Source organism: Xenopus tropicalis, chromosome 2, assembly GCF_000004195.4.
Source record: "Xenopus tropicalis strain Nigerian chromosome 2, UCB_Xtro_10.0, whole genome shotgun sequence".
NCBI classification, from domain to species: domain Eukaryota; kingdom Metazoa; phylum Chordata; class Amphibia; order Anura; family Pipidae; genus Xenopus; species Xenopus tropicalis.
In genome coordinates, this window is record NC_030678.2 from 91,499,572 (window position 1) to 91,520,481 (window position 20,910).

The following is a 20,910-nucleotide window of genomic DNA, read 5'->3' on the forward strand; positions in this document are numbered from 1 at the left end:
TGACTCCCTGTGGAGATGGTCTGGTAAATTTAAGGTTCACCTTCTGGGTTTCTAGTGACTGTAGTCTGGATTCCCTACAGCAGAAAAAACATTATCTAAATCACTCTTTAGTATTGTGGTCTAATGATGTGTGGGTTACCCTGCAACCTGCGGGACTTGTGGGTTTACCCTTATGTACTGTGGGTAAGGGTTGAAATTTGGGCAACCACGGCGAGTTCATCTTGGTTGTGTTTCAGAGTGGGGAAGTACACTCTTCCTCTGTTCCAGAAGTTTTCCTGTCTGGGAACCTAAGGCCTGAGCAGAAGCAGTTTAAAGATCAGAAAGATGTGGGTACAGGTTGGGTGTGGGTCCTACAATGGCAGGTTAGGGTCTGGTATGTGTTAAGGTTTTGTGGGTTACGGTTGGTGCAGGTTGAATTTTTCCTGGCCTGCACATCAAAACTGTGGTCCCTTTACTTAGGCTAGCAGAGCCTTGGGGAATACCTTCAGCTATCAGTCCTTGCTGGAGCACAGGCTGCTCTTTCTAGCTATTCCTATTACAGTAGCTAGTCCTGTAGCTGATTAAACGTCATTCACTGGGTCCCTGTTCACCGACATACTCTAGAATGGTTGTCCCTTTAGAGGAGAATAGCTTTACTGGGCCTTGTTGATCCCAGGGCTTCCAGACACATACACCTGGGTTAGGCCAAAGAGGAATTGTCACCTGACAGCAAGGGAAATACCTGTTACTGTGGGAGACCACTGACCAGGGTTTAAATCAGAGAGGTTTCTAACAAATACAGGTGAGTTGACATGTCTGACAGAAGCTTACTAACTGTGGAGAGACACTGAACTTTTGGCATTCTGGTTATTTGGTTTGGCAGTTCAACAAGGAAAGCAAAAATGTGATTAGCAGCTATGGGTTATTGCACTATTGCAGATTCAACACTGTGGAATATCATATGTTAAAGGCCCTGTAAATATATTTCTTACACAACACATTGCTGACTAGCAATGAGGCAAGAAATTACAAGACTAACATGTTGCAACAACTTTTTATTAAAATACATAATTTGTAAAAAATATAACATTTATTGCCAATATACCTATTTACATTTTAATGCACTTTAAATACAGCTACATTTAACACACAGCATTGAATGATAAACCATTCAGTCTTTGAAGTAAAAAAAAATAATAAGAACATGATTATAAATTGGTGTAACTTGCAATAATTTGCTCAAGAGTTGTGAAAGTTTCCAAGAATTCTTCTTCGTCAATCCCAAATTTTGTGTATTGATGGACATATGCCCTAAAAAAAAATAAAAGAAGAACTTTACAATTTAAATTGTTGTTTGATTTCCAGATCTATCTCTTTAAATTAAAAATGTTTATTTCTACCTCCTCCTCTCTACATTAAAGTATAATATTCAGATAAAACTTCTGCTTTAAAGGGGCTGGCCATTAGATGCTGTTTTAGAAAATGCCTGAGAGTTACTAATGATGCCCAAAGCTTCACCTCAAGTTCTGTTTGGTGAAAGGAGATTTTAGATAATGAAATACTCTATCATCTTTCATTCTTCATGTTGGCCAGATGACTGATAATTATTTCTGTCATCTTACTGTGGCTCTTACACCTTCTCAATTGGTTCTATCTAGCTTACTGTTCCATCAAGTAAGCCTGACCACACCACTTTATAAAAATGGTCAAATGTCACAAGTTATACGCACATGCTTTAGAACAATATGGGGTATATTCTGAAATTGTTAGCATTGTTATATTCAAGACATACTTTGATGCAAACATGTTCCATGCTTTTCCAACAATATTATCCAAGGGTTTCAGCAGAAACTGGCTATTGCTAACCAAAGTAGCAGACTTCTCATATTTGTTGAAAGCTCTTGGTGTTTTCCAAAGGGTGAATGCATCATCTGGTGATAACCATGGTGTATATAATGGTGGATCTCTGAAGCCTTCTGAAATGAGGTTAAATTCAGTGTCAATTTATTATACACTTTAGACTAAGTTGAAGCACATGATGAATGTTCTTTTGGTTGAACCAATTCTCTCTCAATATCATTTCAGACACCTATCTCCCTGCAAAATGCAGTCCCCTCTCGCACCTGTGCCCTTATTTTCAAGTACATACTATCATGTCCTCTACATTTTGTTTGTTTTTTTTAAATATTTAATCCTATCATAACACCCCAATGTTAGCTGCAAAATCTCTTTCCAGTCTCTGCACATGCTTCATATCAGACTATTGTTGGGGGTACAACTGTTTGAAGATCTCTCTGTGAAGCATTCGGAATTCCATAAAATCTTTATACCATAATATGCACTTATAAACCTCATCTCAAACGGACTGGCAGAAGCAATTCATCGGTTCAGTAAAATGTGTAACTTTATAACAGCATTGTTTCTTTGGTGTGATGTTCTTGGGCAAACTGAAAATGTGGGGGGTAACAAGGTCTTACAAAAAAAAAATAGACAAGACAAATTAAAATATAGAACAATCATTTTCTTTTTAATGGAAATTCAAATATGTATATGGCATATTCAAGCACTTACACTAGTACTGTAAAGCACCAAAGAAGAGTGTTTTAACTTACCTAAAGAGGCAGTTTGCACATCTTTTCCACGAAGAATTGCCAAGTTAGCAACAGAAGTATTAAATTGCAATTCTTTTCTCAGGGAAGTCTTTTCTGCTGTTGGCTGAGATGGGGGCCGCACATGCCAATTAATACCTAAAATAGCATACTCTGTATATTAGTTGGAAAATGTGGTTATAGTTTACTATACTACACAAATGTAACTTGTGAAAAATCATACTGCTAAGTCAGATATTTGGCACAAATACATTAAACCTACAATAACATGAGATCTTGAGCAACTTGTATATAATTATTTTTTTTTTTTTATAAAATCAACCATTATAGTATATATTATAGTATATATGAAGGTGTAAAGTATTATATTATATATTATAGTATATATGAAGGTGTAAAGTAGTTTATAATCTGTTGTGGATAAAAACTAATTTTATAACTGGAAGCACAGTGCCCTAAAGTAAAACTATACTCAAAAAATGTAGGTCTCCATAAAATTATATAGTATAAAACAGCTCACATGTAAAACCCTGCTTCATAAAAATATACTTTTTAAAGGACAAGGAAAGGCTAAGTCACTTGGGGGTGCCAAAATGTTAGGCAATCCCAAGTGACTTTAATCGCTTACCTTGTACCCCGGGCTGGTGCCCCTGTTAGGAGAAAACCGCACCAGCCCAGGGTACCTGTAGCGTTTCCTGCTTCATTTTGCCGGGACCCCACAACCGCAGCATGCGCAGTAGAGTGAAAAGCCGAAAGTTCGGCTTTTTCTCTCTACTGTGCATGCGCGCACACGCTACAGCTACCCAGGGCTGGTGCTGTTCTCTCCGAACAGGGGCACCAGCCCGGGGTAAAAGGTAGGCAATTTAAGTCACTTGGTGGTGCCTAATATTTTGGCACCCCCAAGTGACTTTGCCTTTCCTTGTCATTTAAGTAGTATGTGCCATTGGGTACTCCTAAATAGAAAATGGTGATTTATGGTACACTCAGACATATGAAGGGCACACATACCGTGACATCAGCCAATGCATGCACCATGTTCTGTTATTTACTCCCACACTACTTCCTACTACAGTTAGAGCTGCATTATTTCTAGTCAGGTGGTCTCTGAGGGTGCTCACAGCCCATCACAAAATGGTGGCTCAAGGTAAAAGATATATCCATATTCCAGTTTGGGAAGATTCTTTAATATGTCACTTAATATGATACAAACTATCTGCTTAGCAAAGTATTCATTCTGAACATACAGTTTTCCTTTAAAGGAGAATTAAACCCTACTCCTCCCCCCACTCCACCACTGCCCCCCCTCCAAGCTCCCTCCCTGCATTAATTTTTTTTTTCAAAAGTCTCCCTGTGTTCTGACCTGACATAAATTTAAAGACTTGTGCAGGGAAGTTCAAAGGAGCGATCTTGCCCTGTCATCAGATTCTCTTTAGAGCTTGCCCACATGAATCTTGAAGGATCATGCCCAGTTGAATCCACCTCCTGGATCAACTTCAACCGTGCATGCTCCTGCAAGATCCATACTGACAAATGAGAAAAGAGGATCACAAGACAGACAGAAGATGGTGCCGTTAATTTCAGCTTGCAGCTCAGAAGATTTATAGCAGGTTATCACACAAGGAGACTTCTGAACAGAATAGCTCTTGTGGGGAGGGAGCTTGGAGGGAAGGCAGTGGAGGGGGGTGGAGAGGAGGCTAGGAAAAGGACAGGGTTCTCCTTTAAGGCTATTAAAACAAAAAAGCTAAAAAAAAAATCTAACCTGTCAAATATTAAGACCCTATGGGAAACAACATTGCTGTATTTTAAAGCTTTCTGGATAACGGGTTTCAAGATAAACTAGCAGCAAAAAAATCCTTTTAGGCAATTTCTGGTGAATGTCATATTTTTTGTTGTGTCTGAATTAGTACTACAGACCATTACAGTATGGGAGCTTCAAGAGTTTTTTTTAATTCCCTATCTGAATGCAAAGTTGTATACAGATACAGTCTGCAAAATCATTACATTTTTCTGATTGGTTGTTGTTTTCTGTAATTGTTTCAAATTAAAGTCTTGAAGTTTTATAACTTTGGTGCAATTCTCAACAGGAAAATATGATTTGCACTAACTAAAATTAAAACATAGTGCATAGTTGTGACACAACAAAAAAAGTGATATTTTAAATGGTTCAACATTTCATGCAAAATGCAAGTTACAAATCAGAAGTACAGCTAAGTAAGAGAGCTGCAGGCAACAGCACAAAATAATCATATATAAACATACAGTCGTAAAAAACCTTTTTGTTTATAGATTTCAGAATGTTTCTAAGAAGCTTCATCACCTTCGGCTACCAGGAAAAGTAAGCAAGTTGAAGCTGAATGGTTCATTATTTAGCATGCACTCCCTGGATGACCATTGCTTTTTTAAATATATATTTATTACAATGTATGCAGGTAAAGGGTAACCTACACAAGCTTTTACCCAAAGATGAAACCTAAATGCAATGAATGTGTTAAAAATATGGTTATCTTTCTCCAATTTCAATGGGTTTAACAAGTCAGATATATAATGTCTAAACCACATTTGTGCAAAGGGCAATATTTCAATGAATATAAGTCCATATTATCCCTTTTTAATATGATCATTACATTAGCTATTCCAGTTTTAAGTTTTCTACATTTGTACCACAAATGTAGAAATATATATATATATATTTATTTAAAGAACAGTTTGCAAGTGTCTGTATTCTTATATAACATAAAGACAGGAAGACAGGGTGCACCAAATAATGACTTTGGGATTAGCACTCGATATATAATGTGTTTCTTTATTCTTTATACATTCAGATGTCCAACATTTTGGTCCTCATTGGGACTTTTCTCTCCATCCTTGAGAAAGGTCCTAAAGGTCTAATATTGGCTGAAACACTGGACAATTGTACAATGTCTAAAGAGTAAAGAAACCCATTATTTAGGGTGTGCTGGTTCCAAAGTAATTAGTTGTTGTGTGTTTTTGTAGGAATATTTTATAGGGCATTTATTAATTGGCACACTTGTTCTAAAAATTCCTGATATCTAGCAGTGGAATTAAAGTGATACTGACAGCCAATTAAATTATTTTTACACCTGCTGTTGTGTTTTAATTTGTATCAGCTTTAAATTCCTTATAAACTAAATCTGCAAAGTTTTTCCACTTCATAATTATGGTAGCACAAATTACAGACCCACGGAGCAGCCATGTTTGTTCCCCTTTTCCAGATTTTCATTGAAATGCCTCCCAAATGAATAAATATGCCCAATCACAAAGCTGCATGCCCCTTCTGCTTTCTGCCGGTGTGACAAGCTCAGCTCCGTAGTCTATGTGTAATGGGGAGGGGAGGGGGAAGAGAGAGCCCTTAGAAGCAGACAGGCACTGGAGAGCTTAAGCAGGCCTGTTATTTAATTCTTCGTGGGAAGAGCAGAGAGGGGGCACAGCCCTTTGAAGTAGGCAGGCAATGGAAAGATGAAGCCTGCCTGCTATCTAGTTCACAACTCCATGCAATGCTATGCGAGGGAGGGGGAGCTCTTTGAAGCAAATGGCAAGCTGAATCCTCCCAGTTTATGACGCAGTCCTTTTGACAGATTGAGAAGCTACAGTCGGGTTGCCAGACAGTCGGGTTCAGGATCTTCAGTAAGATTTATGTAGAGAAACAGGACTTTTAGAAAAAAAGTCAACATGACCTATAGGTAGGTTTGGAAGTAGGTTCATACTTTTAAAATAAATTTTTTGGTGTCAGTATCACTTTAAAGGAAACATGGCAGAGGGCTGTTCATGGAAATATCAATGACTTCAGGGACTTTTGTCTTTCTGGATTTATACTGACAAAACTTTTACACAGAATGATGTATGTGAGCAGAAAATAAATTCTCTTTGCAAAAATTTTAGTATATGTCTAGGTGATCTAAGCTGAATACACTAAGACAGGTTTGTGTGCTAACATGGGAGCCAACAGAATTAAGTTTTGTGATGCTCTTACTGTGGAAGCTATAACCACAATTTCTATCAGTAAAATCATTTAAACAACATAAGTGAAAGGAGCTTTTATTCCATAAAACTGTCCAAAATCACCATGGGAATGTCCAAGAGAAATAAACTCTAGCAGTGAACAAGACAGCTTATGTTTTAACTGCCTAGCTATTTGTATTTATTTTAAGTACTATTTCATGAGTGTCCTTACCTTCTTCCATTTTAGCATTTGCAATGAGCATTTGCCTCAAATGTTTGAGCAGCCCATTCCAATTAAATGTACTGTATGCCAAGGAGTGTTCAGACATTTGAGGAATGTTACGGAGACCCAGCATCTTGTATTCTGGGTGTGGAACCAAACACTCCATTAATTCCCCTGGGAAGAAAAGGAAAAATATTGTATTAGCAAGCACCCTGAAAAAGTTTATATATATATATATATTTTTTTTTTATTTTTATTTTAATGTGGCCTTTTAAATTTGTGTGGTTACACTAAAAAGAACACTGTTTTCCATGCATGGATATGCCCAATGGACATATCTGATAAAGGATGAATTAGGTAGTAAATTAATGTGCACAGACCACAAAAGCTGTGTGAAAGATTTAAAGGATTGATGAGAAGATGTGTGGAACAATGGAGTAAAAATAAAGTTGCTGAGAAAGATTCTGCACGTAGCACAGAAAGCAGTGGGGTGGAAAAATAAAAAATGCATGTAAATTATCATGTAGAATGTAGGTGAGTACACACAGGGGCACATTTACTAATCCACGAACGGTCCGAAGGCGTTAGAATGAGTTTTTTTTGTAATGATCTGTATTTTTGCGACTTTTTCGTTGCCGTTGCGACTTTTACGTATGTTCCGCGGCTTTTTCATTGCCGTCGCAACTTTTTTGTATATTTTCTGTGACTTTTTCATTGCCGTCGTGAAAAAATCGGATTGGTTTTTCCGCCGTTTACAACCGCTTAATACGAAAAAGTCGCGACAAATACAAACAAGTCGTGACAGCGATGAAAAGACGGCAACATTTTTGCTTCCAATCCAAATTTTTCCCTTTTGGGATTCAGATTCGTGGATTAGTAAATCTCCCCCTAAGGGTCCCATTTACTAAACGATTTGGAGATATATTTGTATTTTTTCTAAATTATAGAACATGTAATGTACGCAAAAATTTCATTAAAATTGTGGTAAATTTCCACAAAAAATCATACTTTGCGCAAAGAATATAAACATTTCGGAATTCGTTAACGCTTTGGTCACACTTTCATCTGGACTATCTTTTCACCAGGTTTGATCTGTCGAGTGCCATTGTGTCCTATGGAAGGCGTTAACAAACTTTTTGGCACAAAAATTTTGTGACATTTGGAACGCAACTGCGATATTTTTGTACGAACAATAAAAGCATTGTCGAGACATTTTAGAACTACAGAAATTATCGTGGTTACTTCGAAATTATACCATATCATGTTTCGAGGCCAGAAAAAAACACATTTTAGTAAATGTGCCCCTAAGTAAAAGTCAATTGTGGGAACAGAGCAGGAGGAATGTTAGAGATGCAGATAAAGGTAAAAGTGTAAAGAAATAAACACATGGAGGCAAGAATGACATGGCGTGTTAAAGGTTAAAGTTGTGTTCTATATTTCATACTATGCTCTATCAAACAGCAAATTACATTTACTTGTTAGACTGTAGTAATAAATTAAAGACATACCAAGTGGATTTCTGCAGTAGTGCAAGGCTTCTTCTGATGTATACACTGGCTGAAATATACTGCCCAGCTGATGTGCAATTACTTTGTTGACATCCCTGAAAGAAATCTGCTTTATATTCATCAGCTGAGAGCAAACTTTATGAATAATATCATTTTCATGAACTAGCAGGGCATCTGAAGACCGGTAGAGATGAGAGAGCGTCAAAATAGAATTGTAGTTTTGAACAATAACCTGCCAGGAAAAAAAGTGTTTTCTTTAAAACTTTCTGCAATATTACTCTATTGTGAGCCTGAAAACCAATGAAGCTGAACTCAAAAGGATAAATGGGGCATGTATTACCATTCTAATACCTCAAACCTAAAGGTACAAATACAAAACTTGCATACTGTCTACATGGAGAATGTATTTCACTCTGACTACTATTCTAGTATCTTGTGCAGTTTCGTAAGCAATATATTTTAAAAAATCATCTATCCATTTAGTGCAGAATGGGAACAACTGCTAATTAGCAAGTGCCGAATAGGAGAAAAGCAGTTTGAACATCCCTTTTTCAAGTGTTGATAATATTGGGTTACTGGGTTTTAACAGGGGTTCCTTTAAAGAGGCAGTTCAACAGATTTAATCAGATCAGCCTTACAGCACATTATGTTCCTAATGTAAAGTACTTCTATAAGCATATAAAATCTATCATACTTGCCATTTTCTAACTATAATCTGAAATTCAATAACACAAAAAAAGTATTCCATTTAGGATTCAGATTCAAACAGTGTGGAAAATAATTAACGTCCATAAATTACAAATGGCCAAATAATAAGCAACACATAATAATAGGTGCTATGTTCAGATTAACAGCCAAATGAAATAGTCTTTCATTCAGAATGTTACCTGTACAGACCCTAATCTTGGATAGAATAAATTACTCCAGGAAAGGTCATAGCCTTAATCACTTTATCACAAGTTTAAACTGCAAAGGCTCCAAATGAATGAATATGTTATTAAATGACTCAATCATTAGCAGCTAATTTTCTGACCACATATAATTGATCTACAACTCTTAAGCTGGCCATACTTGGTAACATCCACTCGCTTGGTGAGGTCGCCAAACGAGCGGATCTTCTCCCGATATCTTCTCCCGATATCCCCACCTACGGGCTAATTAGGCCTTAAGGCCAAACGATCGAATAAAAGCGGTGGGTATAGGTGCTGTCGGTTCAGGGACCACATCAATGAGCCAATGCGGCCCCAATCTGATGGAAAAATCAAACCTGCCTGATCAAGATCTCAGCGATTTTAGGCCAGATGATGGTCTAAAGGACCGATATCGGCAGCTAGAATCAGCCCATGTATGGCCACCTTTAGTCCCTGCTACTGCTTTGCATCCTGACCAAATACTTTCTGTCAAACTCAGTGACCAGTTGCCTTTTCTCGTACTAGAACCTCAGCAAACCTAGGGGCAGAAAAACTCACCCACTTTCTATTCACTTCTATGGGATTTTTGGAAGCGTATTTATCAGTGGGTGAAAATCAGTCCAACATTTGATAAATACTACTAAAAATCCCATAGGAATAAACAGAAAGTGGGTGAATTTTTCTGTGGCGAGCTTCAATCCCACATTTTGATAAATCTTTCCCTTAGTATCTTATTATATATATATATATATATATATATATGATATAACCCCAATTATCTATTCAAACTAGGTCAGTTTAAGCTGTACTAAATTATTTTATTGTACATAAAAATCTACAAGGGATGGCAAACATGGTTAATATGCAATTATGATTACTTGGAGAAGGCATTTTTTGATTATACTGTATTACACTACTGTGTAAAAGTACCCCTCAGGGGTATATATCTATTTACACTCACAAAACAAGTATTACATAAGCTTTTTGTTATACCGAGGGATTGACTTTTAGCTAAGAAACATACACCTTAGGCTAGATAGTAATTTCTTTAGGAAAATGCATCGTCTCCTTTCTGATATTTGATAGGGATAACCTTTACCATGTACATTAATTTACATACCGGTATGTCACACCTCTTTCCCAAAGCAAATATAATCTCCTTTCCCTGCCCTAACAAAAGGAAATCTGGATCCTGAACTGCAGCCAAATGACTCATAAATTCCAATTAAATATTTACCTCTCCAGTTCCATAAGGCCAAATCACTTGATTGAGTAGAAGTGAGTCAGGATATGCATCACGCAAACACCTTGTGAGAAATGTTCCCATGCCAGAACCTGTTCCTCCAGCCATACTCATTATAGTGAAGAAACCACCCAACCGGTCACACTTTTCCACCTGCTTTCGAACTAGATCCATGACAATGTCCTGGTGTTTTGGGCCATGCACACAGTAACTGTGCCCAAATAAAAAACAAAAAATATTAAACTTAAAGAATTTATTTGCATTCTATAGCTTTGTAGTTATATTAATTTTGTGTTAGGTTGGCCAGGAAGCAGCATGTATTTCACTATCTCACTATTATTGAAAGGGAGAGGAGGGACTAAATATCAGTCATCTAACTGTGACTGAGCTTCAAGGTTTCATGTTTTCATTTTAAGTTGTAATGGCTAACATGCAAGGCTTGCCACCTCTTGTATTAGCCTGTAGTGAATATAATCTTTAGAATATATATGTTCTTTTTGTACAGCACTGTGAATATGCTGGGTCTTTATTAATAAAAAATAATAGGTCATTATACTCTCTCAAGCAACAGCATTTTTAAAAACATTCACACAAATACATGTGCTATAAATGTTTATTTCAAAAACTTTTCTAAAGGACCAGAGGGGGAGGTCCCTTTGGAAATATTTAATCGACTACAACATGATAACATTTCTCAGCTTTAGCACTTTAAAGGAGACATATAGTATAACTAAAACTTCTCCAAATTTGTAGGCAATAATGAATAATATACAGTGCTGGTTTTACTAAAAAATGATGCCTTTTTTGTGTTCCAAATAAGGGATGGGTGTATTCTTATGGTCCCTGGCAGAAGCACAGTAGGAGGGGGATAAAATATCACCGCCCTGAAGTGACACAAGCAAAGACAGGCTTCAGTTCTCTACAGGAAGTAGAACTGATGGGTGGGACTAGGTTTGCAGAATTTTTTAATAAATCAGCCCAAAATGCTACTTTTCAAGCACATTCCTTTTATATTTATAGGAGTATAATGCACTGGGACATTCTTATTTTTCACACAATATTTCTCCTTTAATCATTACTAAATTACAGACCATTTACATTTTTCCATTTGTAAATGCTTCTGAAGCAATCTCCATCACGAAAAAGTACAGGTATAGAACCCATTATGCTGAAGACCAAGGGTATTCCGGATAAGGGGTCTTTCCGTAATTTGGATCACCATACCTTAAGCCTACTATAAAATCAATAAAACATTAATTTAACGCAATAGGATTGTTTTCCATTCAATAAGGATTAAATGTATTTTAGCTGGGATGGAGTACAAGCTACTGTTTTATTATTACAGAGAAAAAGGAAATCATTTTTAAAAATCTGAATTATTTGGTTAAAATAGAGTTAATGGGAGAAAGGCCATCCGTAATTCAGAGCTTTCTGGATAATGGGATTCCGGATAACAGATCCCATACCTGTACTAGCTTTTTAATATTAAGTAAATCCTGTAAAAATACTTCTCACCACATGCACACAGTATACAGCAATCCCAAATCAACTTGCACTTTGGTAAACTTTCAATCTGTTCCAGTCAATAAGGAAAAACTGACAATAAATAAAGCACAGTTTTCTGACTATTTAAACTCAATGCAGAGCTGGTAGGGGTATTTTTGCAGCAGAGTGACTGAGCAGTCAGAACTCACAGAACACAATCCCAGATGCAAATACAACTCCTATATTCATTTTTTAGCTTTTCAATTTTATCATCATAACTTTGCAACTAAAAACCCCTGTTTCTGATAGTATGTGCAAAATATTTGCAGATACTAAATTCTTAGTGAAACAGGGGAAGAAGAAATGTGGATTAATCTATCCCCTCTCTTTTGTATGCTTGTAGTTATTTTCATTTCCAGTTTTACTATATATATTTTAGTTAGCCTTGAAGTGCTCCCACTACCCCCCTTTTTAGTCAAAACAAAACATTTCTTTCTGAGAAAGGCATTTTATTAAGGTCTGTGCTTGAAGGCCAAGCAGTACAGCACTAGTCAATACACAGGCAGGGGAAATCTAAAGCAATCAAATATAAAATAATCTAGACGGCACCAATGTTAGAAAATTTTAAAGACTCACTCTTAAATATCAGTAAGACATTTCATTAAACAGACATTTCATATCATACCCATTTGCCCAGTTGTTTCCACAACCCTGCTTCTGAGAAAACTGTGAACTGATATCATATTTCCATTTTCCAGAGCGGCCTGCCATTGATAAGGTTTTAGAAACAACTTTTGGCTCCATGTCAACAAGAACTGCCCGAGTTACCAGGTCTACAACAGAAAATAAACATTTAATGCATGCTACAAACAATGCCTTATGATTAGACTGATGCCATGTGGGGAGGAAAATCCACCCCTACACTCAAAATATGGTTTTGGTTGTGCCGGAGCCATGGAGTTGGTCCTGGGTGCGGGCACACACAGCAGAATTTGGCACAAAACTGCTCGTGTATGCACTTTTGCGTTCAGGTCCAGTGGTTTCCTGCACCCTGGGTGACGCAATGGTGCCGGGTGCAGGCACAACCAAATGTTTTTTTCAGCAAAGGGGGCAGATTCTTGGCCTGCATTTATCCACAGGCAGAGAATTGCCCCATGTGGCATTGGCCTTAAACAGCAAAACACATTTAGTAGATAAGCAGCTTGTAAAAAGTGTTTGTATGATGCCTGAAGCATATCATATTTTCTGTAAAACTCATATATATGGAGCAACACAAATGTTTTAAAGTTGATTTTAGTGAGCATTATTCTAGCATTTAAAGATGGCATAGAAGAATATCAGGATATCAGGATCACAAAAATCATTCCATTGTAATTGAGCATACAGCAGAAACAAAGGATTCCCCTTAGTAATAGAATACCAAAACATTTAAACAACATGGATAGGTTAATACACTGGGGGGGGGGGGGGGGTGAGGGAACTGGGCTGGGTTCCTACTGCAGCAACACCATCTTACCCCTGCATCTTTTTAATTCACTGGACGGTGCCTAAAACCACCTTCCACCCTCCCAAGAATTAGGCCCTTCTTTTCATTTAAAATGGTATGAAAACAGCTTTTCACATTGTTTTCATCCCACTGATTAGCATTGTGTTAACTGTAATGCAATTTCAGTTATTGGAGCTTAAGTGGGAGGTTCACCTTTTCATTAACTTTTGGTATGTTATAGATGAACCTATCCTACGCAACCTTTCAAATTTATTTATATCAATATTATGTAAACATGCCCCGAAGAGGACTTGCACACTGACCAATAACTCCCTAATGACTTGCACGGCAACTACATACAAGTGCTTGTCAGAAGGAAATGTATGTTTGCAGGCAACAAAAAATTATTTTTAAGGAGATTGCCGTGGAAGTTAATGGGGGTACTTTAGTGCCGTGCTTTGGGCTTTGTAACAGGGACTTAAAGTTGTCCTACTAAGTTTATCCCACTAAAGAAAAAGCTAGATAATATGCTGACAAAACTTATGCTGCGGCTAGCCTCACTGTCTTCTTAGTGCAGAGGGAGTCAATCAAAAACAAGTGTACAAATAAGTCCCATTACCTTTAGTCTTCCGTACAAGCACCATGCAGCAGATCAGTTGTAGCACACTGACTGCAAATTGATTTTCTTGTTTCCTAATGGTTGCTAATTGTAGTCACTAGCAACAACGATTGCTCATTTGATATAAACATCAAGATAATAAATGCACCCAAATGCAAAAAAGAATCTGAGAAATGATTACCTCCACATTCTTCCTCATGGAAAAATTGTTCTTTGCAAACAGTCTGATAATAATCATTTTCTCTCTTAGTACTATGCCCAGGTTTACTGTGAAGGTCACTGCAGAGGATATCAAAAAATTCATAGCCAACCTGGTTGCCACACTGGCCAAGCTGCACAGTAACTACTGACATCCTCTGGATCAGTTATCTGGAAAAAGAGGCACAAATAGAATTATGTAATTACAGAATACCATTTCATGAGCATTTTTAAAATCAAGCCATCTGAGCAAAGCACATTTCAGTGGTGCTTCAGTGGTGCTTCTGTCCGGTGCTTCTATTTAGAGAAAAAAGCCACCAGCCCATGTAAAAGCTATCTAATCACTGCTTTGGCATTTTCCCCAGAATCCCAATCACAGATTTGTGTTTGCACAAAAGTTTTACTCTATTGCATATAATTGGAGCACTGGCCAGGAAAACATGTGATAATCTATTTCACTGAGGGGTTTCGTAACATTTTGACACCCCTAGTAAAACAGGATTTTCTTGTCCTTTAATAGCCATTGCTGTTCTGTATGAAAATGTAGTTATGTCACCTCCATCTGAAAAGGCCACTCTGTGCATCTACAGCATAACTCAATGTTAAAATTGGCACATTACAAAATGCAATTTTTTAAGAAATCCAGGAATGGGTCATTATTACTCTAATGGGGCGGGGTCAGTTACCATCTCTGCCTAAGTTCATAATGCAAAAAATGTTGCTGAGGGATAATACTTCACCAAGATATAAACAAAGGAGTGCAAACAAAGCCCCAATATCAATGGAAAACCATAACAAACTCTCAAATACGTATGACATTCCAAAAATTAAAAAAAAACAAGTCTATATTAATCCATCATCTAAAACTTACTAGGATTTATGGCCTTACGCATTTTGTGCCCCTTTGGCCCTTAATAATAGGCGACTGGCTGCCTATGATTAAGTGCCAAAGGAGCATAAAAAGCTGCAAGGTAATACTAAATGGATTATCTTACATTCACATGCTTCAATGCTGAGCAAAAATTGGTTCAAATCTGCATGTGAGGCTGCACAAAAATGTAATTCATGCTGCATCCAAGCTAATTAGTAATCAGCTCCACAAGGCATTTCATACATGACTGCTTGTATACAAAGAAGAAAGCAGCAGTCAGGGGCCTTTCGGTAACTTGCTTGGTGTTTAACTTGTCCGAGTTAAAAGTTTGCTTTTTTTGACATAAGTAATGTAACATACTGATTAATATTTTTCTTCACCCCTATCCCCCCCCCAAGCTATAAAAAAAAAAACCCCACCACAGCGCATATAACTGCTTAGGTACTATGTAGATAAAAACTACAATAATGACTTAAGACTTTCATGTCAATGGGGGAATTCACAAACTGAACTTAAAGCAAGAATTATTATTACAAATCAATTTCATAAATACAGCAGTATAAATACGGCAGTTTTGTACACTTTGGCATTAAAATGCAGTTCAAGAATGCCACTTCAATTAATTTGGAGTACCTATTTCCTCCACACAAGTACAACTTAAACTAATTTGAAGTTGGTGTAAGTTTTTTTGGAGTTTTTAATTCCTCTTTGCAAACAAAAGAGGATGGTGTTACACTGATAAAGTTGCTTCACTAAAACCTTTTAGACATAAAACAACTTCTATCTCCACATGGAAGAAAACTAATCAAGTGAGGTTCACTGGTGAGGTCGCTAAACAAGCAGACCTTGCCCAAACTGGCCATCCATAAACAGGGCTTAATAATGCCAATCATTGGCTCTGGGAGCTAATAACTGGATCATAGCTTATCAGCACACCCAGACTGTTTTGTTGCAGTCCTAGGCTGGTGGGCTTTTTTTTTTTTTAAACTGACACATATCTGGAAGATTTTTGGCCTGATATTGGTCAGACAGCCACTCCCAGGGTCCCCAGGCATGGAGCAATAGGCTGCTGACTCTGACTGTGTACAGCCACCTAAAAGAAGAAATTAAAGGGTTAGTGATAACAGCAAGGTTAATGTAAAACTACATTACCCAGCATGCAATATCACTGGTGTAAAAAGAAGCTCAATTTTCTACTTTGCTTTGCTGCTGTTCTAACTTCTTAGTCCCAACCTGTCTGTGTTACAAGCTGCTTCCTTCTGGTATGAGATCATACTACTACTTTGCACAGTGATGTGGCGGGCTGACATTTGTTACTTTCCAGTTCTTGTGTGGGACATTATTGAATTAGAGAGGGTCAAGAGCAGGGCAACTAAGCTGGTAAAGGGTATGGAAAGTCTCAGTTATGAAAAAAGACTGGCCAATTTAAGTTTGTGAGGTGACAAACTATGTATAACTATGTATAACTATGTATAAATATATAAGGGGATCATATAAAAACCTCTCTAATGGCTTTTTAGCAAGTGAGGGAATACAGGGTTATGGGAGATAGCTCTTAGTACAAGTTGATCCAGGGACTGGTCCGATTGCCATCTTGGAGTCAGGAAAGAATATTTTCCCCTCTGCGGCAAATTAGAGAGGCTTTAGATGGTGTTTTTTGCCTTCCTCTGGATCAACTAGCAATTAGGCCGGCTATATATAGGCATTATGGCTGAACTTGATTTGAACTTTGATAGAACTATTTTTCAACCTAACTTACTATGTTACTTTCTACAGTTGATTCTCAAGCTATAACTCGCAGGAAATCTTAGGGTTTCTGAGAGTTGTAGTATAACACAGTGTTTTTCAACCTTTTTTGGACAAAGGCACACTTGTTTCATGAAAAAAATCACGAGGCACACCACCATTAGAAAATGTTAAAAAATTTAACTCTGTGCCCAGCAGCAGTGCCCCCCTAGTACACTGGTGCCCAGCAGCAGTGCCCCCCTAGTACATTGGTGCCAAGAGCAGTGCCCCCCTAGTACATTGGTGCCCAGCAGCAGTGCCCCCCTAGTACATTGGTGCCAAGAGCAGTGCCCCCTAGTACATTGGTGCCCAGCAGCAGTGCCCCCCTAGTACATTGGTGCCCAGCAGCAGTGCCCCTAAGTCAGTGTGCCCGTTGGCCCCCCTAATACATTGGTGCCCAGCGCATTTTACTTCTGCTCTTCGGCGGCTTCAGCGCATCTTCCCCTCACACGCGCGCCTCTGCACTCTGCCGACACTGCTGACCGCACCAGGCTTTATAACGGTGCGCCCCGTGCGTACTGACGTCACCGTACACACGGGGGCGCAAAACATGACAGGGCCCGGATTTTATTAAGTTACTTTGAAAACTTTGAAAGTAAAAATTGCGCCCTGCCTCGCACACCAGGCAACATCTCGCGGCACACTAGTGTGCCGCGGAACAGTGGTTGAAAAACGCTGGTATAACACACCTATACGTATATCATGTCTGGGATTAATCCAATATTCTAAATCTATTTCTGCTGTGACATACCTTCCAACTACCTCCCTTTACGTGAGACAGCCCTGATTTTTGGCACTCAGCCCTTGGTTCATTATTGCCCCTTTTATGTCCTGTTTTCCTGCCAACTTGGTCAAAGTTTTGCAAGATGGACAGTGACGTCATTCCCACGCAGGAGCAAGAGAAGGGGGAGCATAGTATGGTTTCGGGAGTACAGTTTGGGATTCAACTGGGTCTGTCATGAAATGATTGTAGGCCAATACTCACAGCCTTTGTTAGGAAGTACTTGGTGATCTTGCTGGCATGGCTGGGGTTAATTAAATACTTTGAATCCACTGGCTACCTAGATTTTTAATTTTTTTTTTTTTACTGTAAGCTGAAGCCAGCAGCACGTTAAATAAAACTACAATAACCTGCATGCACAGGGCACAGAAACATCATCGGTCATCCTTTTCTACCCTGCTTTGCTGCTGGATAGTGGGCACTGAGCATGGGTAATGATTCCATGCTTAAAAGAATTTTTTTTTTTAGATTTGTTTTCACTGTGGATATTGTGCTATTTCTGGACTACTTTTGAAGTGGTCACAGGTGTCCAGTGTTGGGCTGAGGGCTGATGCCACATGTGGCGTTTTTACGCTGCGTATTTTCTAATTCTCTCAGCGGCTGAAAAACGCCTGATATCATCATCCATAGAAATAACTTGAAAAGACTCTAAGCAAACCACACAAAGCGTAAATACGCTAGAAAATGCCTTAGCATGGATTTTTCAAGTGTTGGCTGAAATACGCCGTTATTTGCAAAGCAAGCTATTCCTATGTATACACAAAGGCAGCTGCCAGACCTAGCTGAAATACACTGCGTTTTTTACTATTTTGCACTATTAGCACCATGGAAACGGGATTTGATATGCCACCAGTACTAGGCTGAAAAACGCCATAGTCAGGGGCTGTGTGGCTTGTGCGGCATTTTTAGGCTGAGAAAAAACGCAGCGTAAAAACGCCACGTGTGGCATCAGTCTAAAGCATTTCTTTCTTTTTAGGCACCACCAAGGCCATTCTTTTCTTTTTTCCAATAAGACAGATTATTTTACATTAACAGAACAGTTCTAAATGTGTACAAAGGCAACAGGGAAGGGAATATTGTCCTAGATATGACTCCATGAAGCCTCTGCCAATGCTGTTACCCATGGAGGTCTGACATGAGTGGCAAAATATGCCTTTATTCTTAGTATCAATGCATACTAAACGATACGTAAGGAAATGTATCTCTGTACTACATATACAACTCTGCAGTTAATTGAAATAATGTCACGCACAATACCTCGGAACAGCAGTGACAATCATTAACAAGTCCTTTCTGCACCGTCAGGAAGTCTTCATGTCCTGTTTCATATTATGTTATCATAGACGTTTATTTCTGTAGAATCACGCACCCTGCCAGGTTACGACTCTGTTTGGACTTAAAATTACACTAAACTGTCACTACCTTCCACTTCCCTAACAGAGTAACTGCGCATGCGCTTTCCCGTACCATTTCCACCATCTCGCCTGCACATTGTGTTACTCCGCACACGATACAGAAAAATGCATTTTATTACTCAGGCCAATTGAATACAATAACTTATCGTAAATAGTCAATTATTATTATGTTAACCAAAACCTTGCGACAGCGCCTCTTTACTTCCCTAATTGCGCAGCGCCTGCGTTCAAGCGACGCACCACCTTTGCGCATGCGCATTTTTGCAAGGTGCGTAGGAGGTTGTTACGTTCTGGGAGCGCCGTCGCGTTACTACGTCCGGTGATGGCGGCTCTGTGTTCGAGCCCATGAGGCGGGGGAACGGAGTACCGAGCCGGGGTGCGGGGAAGCAGAAGACGTCCGAGGCAATGGCTGGGGTGTTTGACATTGACCTGGACCAGCCAGAGGACGCCATATCAGACGATGAACTGGAGGACGGGGTAAGGGAAGACCTACTTGGTGTAGTAGAGGCCTGGGAGCTACTTCAGCTCTTACTTCCCGGTTTCCCTCTTTGCTGGTGTTATGTGGCATTCATGAGTTAAGCTCTCTCTGAACTAGGGATACGCACCATTAAATACACACAATAAACATATCATTTACACGTGGCCCTTCTTTTGTATGTTTCTATAAGTATGTAGTCTGATATATTGCTTTAGGTCCTGTTATACAGCAGGACCTAAAGCTCTCGGAATTCTGTTGTGTCTGTGGAAGTAAGCTGAAATATCTACAAATTCCAGTAGAACTGGACAGTATAGTTGAAACATAGAAGTGTGGAAATGCTGGTCATCATGTGCTACTATGCAGTTTGATATATAAAAAAAAAAAAAATTGTCATAAAAGTCAACTTAAAAAAAATAAAAAAAATTACAATTAAAAGTGACCCTACACGCTCAAATGTTGTTCTTCTTCCGTCAAAAGTTCGGATATTGTTTGTTTATATGCAACAATCTAAAACTAACATTCAGACTGAAATAGTAGGATAAAGCCCTATAAATAAATCGAAGGAACATGAAATCTTATGAATTATTGTAAGTCTCCCAAGGATATCGTCAGATACACACGCAGATTTTATCATTATCCCACCAAAATTTTATAACCTGTCAGGATCGACTAAACGAACAATCGTCACAGTGTGAAAAGTATCGGGACACACGGTCCAAATATCGATGTGTCTATGGCCAGCTTAATACACGCCCATCCGTCAGGGAATTGCGCAGATTAATTATTCGGACTCACTAACTCTTGTTACAGACCAGTAGAAAAGGGAACAAGTCAAGCCAAAAGCTGTGTCATTGCCGGCAGTGTCAATTGCCAGGGGTAAATGAATGAAATGAAGCAAAACTACTCCCCAAGGCATTTTAATTTGTTTGTGCAGTTAAATAATTTAGCATTTTTATTGGCAATTTTAGTTGTTTTGTGGGTAACAAAAATACTTGCCCTATATGGCTGCCTAGTTAGTTACCAAGCAGCTTTTTAATATAAATTATAGTATAGTCTCTAAAGCAAGCACAACATTTTTGAAAACTTTATATTTGAATGCATTTAAAACCTTTTTCTGTTTTTGTTCCGTTATGATGGCCATACATGGGCTAATAAAAACTGCTCAATTGGCCACTTCTTACAGAATCTGTAACTTATCTTTCTGGTGCTTTCTGGACTACCTGTCTGACTGCTATTTGGCCAGATATCTATTGAGTAGGTTTAAAAATCCTGTCAGGCTTGCTAGGGTACATTTTAAAAAAAAAAAAAAAAAAACTTGAGATAGTAGAAAGAAGGTCTCTGCCCTCTAGTCTTACATAA

The 20,910-nt window shown here is 38.4% G+C and overlaps 2 protein-coding genes across 4 annotated transcripts in view; one reads left to right on the forward strand and one right to left on the reverse strand.

Moving 5' to 3' along the window:
- Positions 1 to 1,019: 1,019 nt before the first annotated feature.
- Positions 1,020 to 19,043, reverse strand: tubd1 (tubulin delta 1). The gene is made up of 9 exons (NM_001006746.1): positions 18,916 to 19,043; positions 14,205 to 14,392; positions 12,604 to 12,751; positions 10,428 to 10,644; positions 8,280 to 8,511; positions 6,781 to 6,945; positions 2,592 to 2,726; positions 1,772 to 1,955; positions 1,020 to 1,290 (listed from the first exon to the last, which is right to left on the reverse strand). The coding sequence occupies exons 2-9, from the start codon at positions 14,374 to 14,376 to the stop codon at positions 1,188 to 1,190; spliced, it is 1,356 nt and encodes a 451-aa protein (NP_001006747.1). The 5' UTR covers positions 14,377 to 14,392; positions 18,916 to 19,043; the 3' UTR covers positions 1,020 to 1,187.
- A 286-nt stretch (positions 19,044 to 19,329) lies between these two features.
- Positions 19,330 to 20,910, forward strand: part of rps6kb1 (ribosomal protein S6 kinase B1) — a 29,360-nt gene continuing 27,779 nt past the window's right edge. The window contains exon 1 of one of the 3 annotated variants that reach the window (XM_018091149.2): positions 19,330 to 19,550. In XM_018091149.2, the coding sequence (XP_017946638.1) occupies positions 19,419 to 19,550 (132 nt within the window). In that variant the 5' untranslated portion in view covers positions 19,330 to 19,418. 3 annotated transcript variants of the gene reach the window in all.

Coding starts and splice junctions, on each gene's coding strand:
- tubd1 (NM_001006746.1), bottom strand. CDS start 14,376: ATGTCAGTAGTTACTGTGCAGCTTGGCCAGTGTGGCAACCAGGTTGGC. Junction 2,727..6,780: donor AAATGCTAAAATGGAAGAAG/GTAAGGACACTC, acceptor ATGCTATTTTAG/GTATTAATTGGCATGTGCGG. Junction 1,291..1,771: donor TGGAACATGTTTGCATCAAA/GTATGTCTTGAA, acceptor ATTTTTTTTTAG/GGCATATGTCCATCAATACA.